Source organism: Solanum lycopersicum, chromosome 7 (genome assembly GCF_036512215.1).
Source record: "Solanum lycopersicum chromosome 7, SLM_r2.1".
In the NCBI taxonomy this organism is placed as follows: domain Eukaryota; kingdom Viridiplantae; phylum Streptophyta; class Magnoliopsida; order Solanales; family Solanaceae; genus Solanum; species Solanum lycopersicum.
In genome coordinates this window covers 26,823,460-26,835,052 of record NC_090806.1, presented here as the reverse complement: position 1 = coordinate 26,835,052, position 11,593 = coordinate 26,823,460, and the positions used below count along the sequence as shown (strand labels likewise).

Genomic DNA, 11,593 nt, shown 5'->3' with positions numbered 1-11,593 from the left:
CATGAAGAAAGGACTAAGAAAATGAAGAGTTTGGAACAGAGCATAAGAGATATGCAAGGACTAGAAGGCCACAAAGGCGTCTCATTCAGTGACTTGTGTATGTTTCCTCACGTCCATTTACCTGCTGGTTTTAAAACTACAAAGTTTGAAAAATATGATGGTCACGGAGACCCCGTAGCTCATCTAAAGAGGTATTGCAACCAATTGAGGGGTGCAGAGGGAAAAGAAGAGTTACTTATGGCCTATTTTGGGGAAAGCTTAGTAGGGATTGCATCTGAATGGTTCATAGATAAACATATCACCAACTGGCACACATGGGACGATTTGGCTCGATGTTTTGTACAGCAATTCCAATATAATATTGACATTGTTCCAGATCGCTCCTCGTTAGCCAACATGAGGAAAAATACCACAGAAAATTTTCGTGAATATGCTATCAGATGGAGGGAACAAGCTGCTAGGGTTAAACCACCGATGAAGGAGTCAGAGATGATTGACGTTTTTCTCCAGGCGCAAGAACCTGATTACTTTCACTACCTGCTTTCTGCGTAGGGAAGACATTTGCTGAAGTTATTAAGGTAGGGGAAATGGTGGAAAATGACATCAAGTCTGGGAAGATTGTAAGTCAAACTGCCTTAAAAGCCACAACACAAGTGCTTCAAAATGGTTCTGGAAATATTGGAGGGAAGAAGAGAAGGAAGGATGTGACCACTATTGTATCAGCGCCTAGGACTCATGTTCTAGGTAATTCCCCACAACACTATTTTCCTTCCCAAGCTCCACAATATTTTGTCCCATAGAGTCTATATCATGTTTTTAATGCACAACCAATTGCACCCCCTTCTTATCCACAATGGCGTGCACCAACTTCACAAAATCATCCACCACCCCCACAAGTTCATCAAAATACTGCTAGAATTCCTTTTCGTCCTAGACCACAATACAAAAAGGGAGATGGCGTTAAAGATGAGTTCACTCCTATTCGGGAGTCGTCTGCTAGCTTGTTCCAAAAATTAAGCACGTTGAATATTTTGAGTCCTATTGAGAGAAAGATGTCGAATCCTCCCCCGAGAAATTTGGATTATTCTCAACATTGCACATATTGTTCTAATGCCCCAGGGCACAACATAGAGAGATGTTAGTATTTGAAAAGGGCCATTAAGGATTTGATCGATTCTAATTGAATTATAGTTGAAAGTCCGAATGGACCCAACATCAATCAAAATCCATTGCTGAGGCATACTGAAACAAACATTCTAAAAATGATGAAGGGTCATGAAGAGTTTGCATCTCCGTATAAGCCAATCCTTACGGTTGGAACTGGCATTGAGAAGTCAGCAAATGTTGTTGATTTAAGAAAAATGATGTCTTTAGGGGCGGAAAGTGTGTTAGAAAAGTTGAGTCCATCAAACACACCCATCTTAACTGTGAAAGGAGCCCTTGAAATTGTTTGGGCAAGTCCGAGTAAGGCAAAATTGTTTGTTCCAAAAAGGCCAAACAAACCTATCTTGATCGTGCAAGGGGCCCATATTCCTCCTGTGATTATCAGGCCAGTATCCCAGCTCCCAATGACTAACCCTAAAGTTGTTCCTTGGAACTATGAACCTACTGTCGTGACATACAAGGGAAAAGAAATTAATGAAGAAATAGATGAAGTGGGAGGAATAACCCGTTCAGGAAGATGTTATGCCCCGATGGAATTAAGGAAAACAAAAAATGACCAAATACAAATAAAGAGTCCGGTCACTGAAGGAGAGGCAGAGGAATTCCTAAGGAAGATGAAACTATCAGACTACTTCGTGGTTGAACAATTAAGAAAAACTCCATCCCAAATCTCTTTGTTGTCTTTGCTAATACATTCTGATGAACATCGTAAGGCTTTAATGAGAAATTTTGAATGAAGCACATGTTCCTAGTAAAGTTACAGTGAGTCAGTTAGAGAAGATTGCTGGGAGAATATTTGAGGTAAACCACATCACCTTTTAAGATGATGAACTACCCAAAGAAGGTACATGACATAACCAAGGCCTACATATCACTGTAAAGTATGTGCTTTCATATGTCACTCGAATTCTACTTGATGGAGGATTTGGAGCAAATATTTGTCCTTTATCAACTCTACAAAAATTGAATGTTAGTGCTGAAAGGGTCTAACCCAACAAGGTATGTGTTAGAGCTTTTGGTGGGTCAAAAACAGATGTTATTGGTGAGATAGATCTCGTACTAACCATAGGACCTGTGGATTTCGCTATGAATTTTTAAGTGTTGGATATCAACGCGTCCTACAATCTATTGTTGGGGAGGCCATCTGTGCATAGGGCTGGAGCAGTCCCCTCAACGTTGCATCAAATGATTAAGCTTGAACACGGCCGACAAGAGGTAATTGTTCATGGTGAGGGGGATTTTTCAATCTACAAAGACTCTTCCTTCCCTTTTATCAATGCGGATAATGAGAATGAGACACTAGTTTATCAAGATTCTGAGGTAGTGGTTATTGAGCATGTCCCCGAGGGGAGTATCATTTCAAAACCAAATATGCCCATCGCGTCTATAATGGTGGTGAATGAATTGCTGAAACATGGGTTTGAGCCGGGTAAAGGCTTAGGAATCTGCTTGCAAGGAAGAGCTTATCCTGTGAGTCTACGAAAGAGCATCGGTACTTTTGTCTTAGGCTACCAGCCTGGAGTCGAAGATAAAATGAAGGCAAAGAAGCAGAAGAGAGATGTATGGTCACTTACCAAGCCTACACAACCAATCTACAAATCTTTCATCAAACCCCGCGCAACAGAATCTTATCAATCATCTTTTCCAGAGCCAGTGATGAAAGTTAGCGAAGAAATGATCAACTATTTTCAAGATTTATTTGTCGAGGTTGATATGGTGGAACTCGGAGAAAGCACTAGCGACAGAGATGTGCAATTCATTGGTCCTGATGTTAATCTAAACAATTGGGAGGCCAGCCCTTTCCCCGTTAAAGACGAGTCCTGGTAGTCTATCTTGTTTTTTCTTTTGTCATCCGATTCATTCAAGGATTGTAATTCAGATTTTATCTTGTCGTTTTATTTCAAACATTCTATTTCCCTTTTCAGTAGGATGTAATTGCATCTTTATTTCAATCTAATGTATTTGTTCATTTTCTTTTATACAGTTCTTTCTGTGCCGATTCTAATGATATGAAATGCATGCAGAATTTTTCGCCAGATCTTAATATCCAATCTAATCTTTGATCTAATATTGAAATAATAAGCCAAGAAATCAAACATGATGAAGACAGAGTGTTTGAAGAAGTAAGGAGGGATTTTAATCATTTTGAAAATAAGTCAAATCCAAACATGAGTGAAACTGAGACGATAAATTTGGGGGATCAGGAAATTATTAAGGAGACTAAGATAAGTGTGCATGTTCGACATCAAAAGGATGATATAATCCAGGACCTGTTTGATTACAAAGGTGTTTTTGTTTCATCTTATGATGACATGCCTGGATTAAGCACGAACATGGTTGTTCACAAGTTGCCAATTGATCCTAATTTTCCTCCGATAAAGAAGAAGTTCAGAAAACTCAAAACCGACATGAGTGAAATAATTAAATAGGAGATCACAAAACAACTTGAGGCCAAAGTCATTCAAGTCGCTCAATATCCTTCTTGGTTAGCCAATATTGTACCTGTCCCTAAGAAAGACGGCAAAGTTCGAATGTGTGTTGATTATCGTGATTTGAATAAGGCAAGTACAAAAGATGATTTTCCTTTGCCTAACATCCATATTTTATTGGATAATTTTGCTAAACATGAGGTTGCATCTTTTGTGGATTGTTATGCGGGCTACCATCAGATTATTATGGATGATGAAGATGCAGAAAAAATATCTTTTATCACTCCATGGGGTACATATTGTTATCGTGTTATGCCTTTTGGATTAAAAAATGCAGGGGCAACTTATATGAGAGCAATGACAACCATGTTTCACGATATGATGCATAGAGAAATCGAAGTTTATGTGGATGATGTTATCATTAAATCTAAAAAACAGTTAGATCATGTGAAAGACTTAAGGAGATTCTTCGAAAGGCTCTGCAGGTATAATCTCAATCTTAATCATGCAAAATGTGTATTTGGAGTACCATCGGGGAAGATTTTGGGGTTTGTAGTCAGTCGAAGAGGTATCGAGTTGGATCCTTCAAAAATAAAAGCAATTCAAGAGTTGCCACCTCCAAAGAACAAAACTGAGGTTATGAGCCTTCTAGGAAGGTTAAACTACATCAGCAGATTCATCGCTCAACTCACAACAACTTGTGAGCCCATCTTTAAGTTTTTGAAAAAGAATGCCACAGTCGAGTGGACCGAAGAATGTCAAGAATCTTTGAAAAGAATTAAGAATTACCTATCGAATCCCCCTGTGTTTGTTCCTCCCGAGCCGGGAAGACCTTTGATATTGTATATGTTGGTACTGGATAATTCTTTTGGTTTTGCACTGGGTCAGCATGATGACACTGGGAAGAAAGAGCGGGCTATTTATTACCTCAGCAAGAAGATTATCGTTTACGAAGCGAAGTACACCCTTCTTGAAAGAACGTGTTGTGCCCTAACATGGGTAGCACAGAAGTTGAAACATTATCTTTAATCTTACACTACTTATCTCATCTCTTGTATGGATCCGTTGAAATATATTTTTCAAAAGCCCATGCCCACAAGCAGGCTCACGAAATGGCAAATATTGCTCGCAGAGTTCGACATTATCTAAATAACGAAGACCTCAATGAAAGCTCAAGAATTGGCAGATCATTTGGCAGAGAACCCTATTGATGAAGAATATGAAACACTTAAAACCTATTTTCCAGATGAAGATATATCTTGTATCGATGAAGTTATTCACGATAACGATCAAGGTTGGAAGTTATTCTTTGATGGTGCCTCTAACAGGAAAGGAGTTGGAATAGGAGTTGTTCTTATGTCTAAATCAGGGGAATATTACCCTATATCAGCCCAACTTAGATTCTATTGTACTAATAATATATCTGAGTACGAAGCGTGCATTTTTGGTCTGAGGTTAGCTGTTGACATGGGCATCCAAGAATTGTTAGTGCTAAGAGACTCAAACTTACTAGTTATCAAATTCAAGGAGAATGGGAAACTTGAGACCCAAAGCTCATACCATATCAACATTGTTTACAAGTTCTTTGTCAACTATTCATGTAGATAAAGTTTAGACACATTCCCAGAATGCACGATGACATTGCAGATGCATTGGCCACTTTATCTTTGATGCTCCAACACCCTGATGACGCCCATATCAACCCTTTATACATACAAATTCGTGATCAACATGCCTATTGCAACATGATTGAGGAGGAATTTGAAGGTAAGCCTTGGTTTCATGATATCAAAACTTATCTTCGGTCTGGAGAATGTCCGTCAGATGTAACTAGTAATCAAAAAAGGACTATTCGACGACTAGAAAGGGGTTTTTTCTTAAGCGGAGGCATAATGTACAAGAAGACACCCGATTTAGGTCTTCTAAGGTGTGTAAATGCTCAAGAGGCTTCCACAATCATGATTGAAGTACACTCAGGAGTTTGTGGACCCCATATGAATGGATATGTTCTAGCTAAAAAGATACTTCTAGCAGGATATTATTGGCTCACCATAGAGCAGGATTCCATACGATTTTTTCGTAAATGTCATGAATGTCAAATACATGGTGATTTGATACATTCTACTCCTTCTGAGTTGCATGTAATGTCCACTCCATGGCCTTTCGTGGCATGGGGAATGGATGTGATTGGACCGATAGAACAAAAAGCATCGAATGGTCACAGTTTCATCTTGGTGGCTATTGATTATTTTACAAAGTTGGTGCAAGCAGTAACTTTCAAGTCAGTGACGAAGAAGGTCGTGGTGGATTTCATCCGTTTCAACATCATCTGTCGATTTGGTATTCCAAAGGTGATTATAACTGATAACGCCTCAAATCTCAACATCCACTTAATGCAAGAGGTATGCTACCAATTTAAGATTGAGCATCGAAATTCTACTCCGTATCGCCCAAAGGCAAATGGGGCTGTAAAAGCTGCTACCAAAAATATAAAAAAGATACTTCGTAAGATGGTGCAAAGTTCTCGACAATGGTAGGAAAAGTTGCCTTTTGCTTTGTTGGGTTATCGCACTACAGTCTGTACGTCAGTGGGCGCTACCCCATATTCACTGGTATACGGGACTGAGGCAGTTATACCTGCAGAGATTTAGATCCCATATTTATGAAACATTGTGGAGGTTGATATTGATAATGATGAGTGGATCAAAACTCGGTTAGAGCAATTAAGTTTGATTGATGAGAAGCGTCTGACATCAGTATGTCATGGACAATTATAACAGAAAAGAATGGCACGGGCATACAACAAAAAGGTGCATCCCAGACATTTTGAAGAGGGTCAATTAGTGTTGAGACGTATTTTGCCACATCATGCCGAAACCAAAGGCAAATTTTCTCCAAATTGGAGAGGACCATTCGTTGTTAAAAGGGTATTACCCAATGGTGCTCTTTACTTAGCAGATATAGAGGGCAAAGTGACAGAAACGGTTGTCAATGCTGATGCTGTGAAAAGATATTACACATGATTGAGTTTCGACATTAGAAACCCTTATGTTTGGGCTAAACATTTCAAGGGTTGTTTCAATTGGATCTCTTGGTTATGCTGTGTCCTTGACTTTTCAAAACAAAAACAAAAAAAAAAGACAAAACAAATTGCCTGAACTACGTGTGACCTGATTCTTGTTTTGGCAAGATACGTAGGCAACCCTAATATTGGGTTCGGTTAAACCAAATAAAAATCCAAAAATTTATATTGTAGTATACTGGGGTAAAAGTCGTTTGTTTATTCATTTGGTCTCAACTCAAAGCTCAAAATCAACCCCATCATCTAAAGCAAAAAAAAAAAGGTCTTTGCATCAACCCTTGATATGTCGAAAGTAAGTTGGTTAAGGGTAGGTAAGAAATCCTGAATCGGCGCCATAAGACAAATGTGAGTAAAAAGAAATAAAAATGAGAGTCTTATTGGTGAAAACCCTAAGTGGGCACCGTAAGGCAAAAAGGAGTTGAATATAAGAGAGTCTTATTGGTGAAAATTCTGACATGCACCATAAGACGGACGTGAGTTGGAGCAATTAACATGATAGAGTTTTAGCGCCAAAGACCTTCGTGAATATCAAAAAGTGTATAAGGGTTCCAAATTATTTATGGCTTCATTAAGTGTCGGGATTCCATATCAAGATTGAATAATCAATAATGGTTGATGAATACATTGGATAGCCAAGTCTGGAAATAAATTCAAATTGCATGGCAGGATCAATAGCCTCGGCTCCACACTCAGATAAGTTTTTCTTTCTTCTTCTTACAAAAAAAAGAGTCTTCATCAAATATTTTTTTTATTCTCATATAGTTCGCAATTTTCTTATACTTTTTTCTTCACTTTTTTGGTGTGCATTTGAGTCGAGTCTTTGTCAAAAAAAACTATAAAGGAATTTCAAGACTCGCTACCAAGTCTCTAGTCGGTACTAGACAAAGCATCAGGCTACTGAGTTAATCTGTCTTCAAGTATTGAATTTGAAAATTCTCTGATCCTATGAACGCTAAACAATGAGTGTTGTGAGATAAAGACATTGGATTTAGGTCCCAAAGTAAGCAAATTCGGATGAAAGTACTATCAATCAATAAGAAGTATTGACCGTTGGAAACAATCAAAGCGTCATAAGTGTTTGAGCCGCCCTTGTCGAAAGATGGAACCACAAACCAACCACCACCTTTTCAAACTCACAAATTTTCTTTGTTGAAGCAGGGACACAAGTTGTTTCAAGATTGAGATTCGAGGAACCTAGATGTTCAACCTAGTCTGCAGCAAGCGAAATGGAAACCCTACAATAAAGACTTGTGGAATATTATATGAATGTTGGCTAATATATATCAAAATAACAATTACTTGATTGTTGGAATATTTACTTTATTTATTACTATTATTTTTATTTTTCTCCTTGAATGATCTTCCAAATAATTAAGATAGCATTCACAATGTTTCGTTGGTATTATTAGTTCGTTCAAAACTTTATCAGCAGGACCCTCCTGGATAATGGGATTAGCAGGACCCTCCAGGATAATGGGACTAGCAGGACCCTCCTGGATAATGGGACTAGTAGGACCCTCCTGGATAATGGGACAAACAGGACCCTCCTGGATAATGCGAATAGTAGGACTCTCCTGGATAATGGGATTAGCAGGACACTCCTGGATAATTGGACTAGCAGGACCCTCCTGGATAATGGGATTAGCAGGACCCTCCTGGATAATGGGACTAGCAGGACCCTCCTGGATAATGGGATTAGCAGGACCCTCCTGGATAATGGGAATAGCAGGACGCTCCTGGATAATGGGATTAGCAGGACCCTCCTGGATAATGGGACTAACAGGACACTCTTGGATAATGGGTATTGCAGGACCCTCCTGGATAATGGGACTAACAGGACCCTCCTATATAATGGGAATAGCAGGACCCTCCTGGATAATGGGAATAGCAGGACCCTCCTGGATAATGGGACTAGCAGGACCCTCCTGGATAATGGGACTAGCAGGACCCTCTTGAATAATGGGAGTAGATTACTTTCTCATAGGATTAACACTTCCTATTATAGATTTTTAGTTTTATTTTCTCCTGAAATAAACACTTCCTAGCCGAAGTTTATGGTTTATATTTATATTTGTTAATAACTCACAAAACTTTTCCCAGTGAAAACTGGGGCAAAAATTTATTTATTTTTTTGTTTGATTGTGGTGGTTCTCAGGTTTTCTTAAGCGAGACCGGGATTTGAAATTGAAGAACAAAGCTTCAAATTTTTTAGAATAAACAATTCCATGATGGTAAAAATTAGCTTCTTCAATGCATGTAGCAGCCTGACTTTCACACATCTTTTACTAGTTAACTTTTGATCAAGAAAACACGCATTCATTCAAGAGCATTTTTCAAGTGATCATTTTGAAGAATGTCAAAAGATCCGTCTAAGTGGCAAGTTCAGCCTCCATTCCAATTCTAAGTTAAGATATTCACCCAAAAATCAAGGTGATATCTTAAAGTCAAAATTCAAGTGAAGATTCAAGAAAAGCTGCGTGGATAGAATTTTGTACACTTGTTTTTCTTTTGACTAATAGTTTTCAATTTTTATGTAAGGATAAGAGCCGCGATCAGGAGCCTCGATGAAACCTCACTTAACTTTTAACTCATCACTTTATCTCCTCGAACTACAAGTGGCCTGATTCCCTTATCACGCGGGATCTGTAGGATGTCCAAACAAGGACTCAGTCGCACAAATTTTGGTCTTTCAAATAAGTGTTTGGCCAAAACTTGTCACTTTATCTACTTCTTTGTCTGAAAACTTTTTATGTTTCCAGTCAAAGAGGGGCAAACTGTAGACACGTAATTTTTGACCGAATTTAAAGTTTAACACCAATTTTTAGAGCATAAATAATTTTATAAATCTACATTAAATATATTTTGACTTTTTTATTATTTTCATTAAGTTTATTTAAAAGATATAAGAATAAAAAACATAAATATAATTTTTATTAGATAAGTTTTTTTTGATTGTTAAAAATACACACATATATATATATATATATATATATATATATATATATATATATATATATATATTAAATAAACTAATATTTCTTAATTATGTTTTTTTTGTTGTTTTAATTATCCCTTAAGCTTTTATTTATTTATTTACTTAAACCAATTAATAATTATATAATTATCATTATATATATATATATATATATATATATATATATATATATATATAAACACTCCATGTGCCCCACGATCCCATGCCCCCACTCCCCCCCACTCCACTCACATCACACCTAGACACATATGCAAAACAAAAACAAAAAGGAGAACGGAGGAAACAAAAAGAAAGATCAAAAAAGGTAAAAAAAAAGAAGGAAAAACGAGAAGGAGAGAAAAAAAGAAAGAAAAAAGGTGAAAAGAAAAAGACTCTTCCACAAACAAAAATCAGTAAATATATTCACATATTTTGCTTTGACTCACAAACAAAAATAGTGGAGTTCGAGGTTTCAAATTCGCGGTTCCTTATTCGAATTGTTTTCTTTTGGTGGAATTTTCGCAAGAGGTACCATTTATTTTTTTTATAATTTAATATCATGTTTATACAAGCATTGATTACAATATATTAAAGTTGTCAAATTTCACATGTGGTTAAACTGTTATATTTTTATATGAAGTTTGTTCAAATATTTCATATCAACTTTATGTTTAGATCCTTTATATAGTTTTATTTTGTGTGAAATTGCTATAACAAACCGTAGTTTGTTTCATATTAAATAATTCATAGTTTATTTCATGCTTAAGTAAAATTATTGCCTAAGTCTATTCTTATTTTTCATGTTTAGTTTTTAAAGATAATATGTGTAGTTATTATAATTCTAATGATAATATGCATAGTTATCCAAATCTTTATATTCATGTCTTACTAATTTGAATGAATTTTTTGTTTGGTTGTGTTTAGAAATGTAATCAATTATATTTTATATTATATTATGTGTGTTGTCTTTACATTATTATTTTTAGATTCTATAAAAATAATAATAATAAACTTGTTAGGATAAGGAGAGGATAATAAATTGAAAGAAAAAAATAAAAAAAATAAAAAAGAAATAATAACAATAAAAATGGAATAAGGAAAAGAGGTAGAATACGAGAATAAGAAAAGAAAAGAAAAGTAGTGAAGAAGGAATGTTTGAATTAGAAAAAGAATAATAAAATAATAAAATATATATATGATAAAAAGAATGTAAAAAATGTACACGAAAAAGTAAAAATAAATAATATTAAATACTTTAAAAATGAAAAGATACAAAAAGTATAGTGTTAAAAATATATAAAATATTTTATTATTATCATTAAAAAACAAAACTATTAAAAAGGGTAAGAAAAGAAAAAGAAGAAAATCAATGTAAAAAAAATAAAAAATAAAAACATAAGCAAAGTTAAACAAAAATAAAAAGTGAAAAATTAGTATAAAAAGAAATAAGAAGAGAGAAACAAAAATATTATTAAAAAAACAAATTAAAAAATAAAATTAAAGAGAGAAATTAAGAAGCAGGCCAATGTTGAAAGCATAAAAAAATGAAAATTAATAAAAATGTGTAAAAACTTCACATGTTTATAAAATAGTGTAGTTTTAAATATGTTAATATAAATAAAAGAATGAGGGTAAATATAGTTGTCTTAATAATATAATATTCAAAAATTAGTTTAAGTCATAGAAGTCCATAAAGCGACCGTGCAAGAACCACGGGATCGAGGGGTGCCTAATACCTTCCCTTCGTTCAATAAAATTCCTTACCCAATTTTTGACTTCGCAGACTGTAAAACAAAGAGTCATTTCCTTTTGATTAGGGATTAAACAAAAAAGTGACTTGGAATCCCGTAACTCAATTCCAAGTGGCGACTCTGAAAAAATTAAAATAATCCTCTAATTAATAACGTCACTTAAATTGGAAAAACCCTTTCGCCGCCGCGCGAA

General features: G+C 35.7%; 1 protein-coding gene across 1 annotated transcript in view; it reads left to right on the top strand.

Annotated features, from left to right (window-relative positions):
- Positions 1–552, top strand: part of LOC138337375 (uncharacterized) — a 1,065-nt gene extending 513 nt beyond the window's left edge. The window contains exon 1 of the mRNA XM_069287285.1: positions 1–552. This exon is cut by the window's left edge and continues 513 nt beyond it. Within this exon, the coding sequence (XP_069143386.1) occupies positions 1–552 (552 nt within the window).
- Positions 553–11,593: the final 11,041 nt, after the last annotated feature.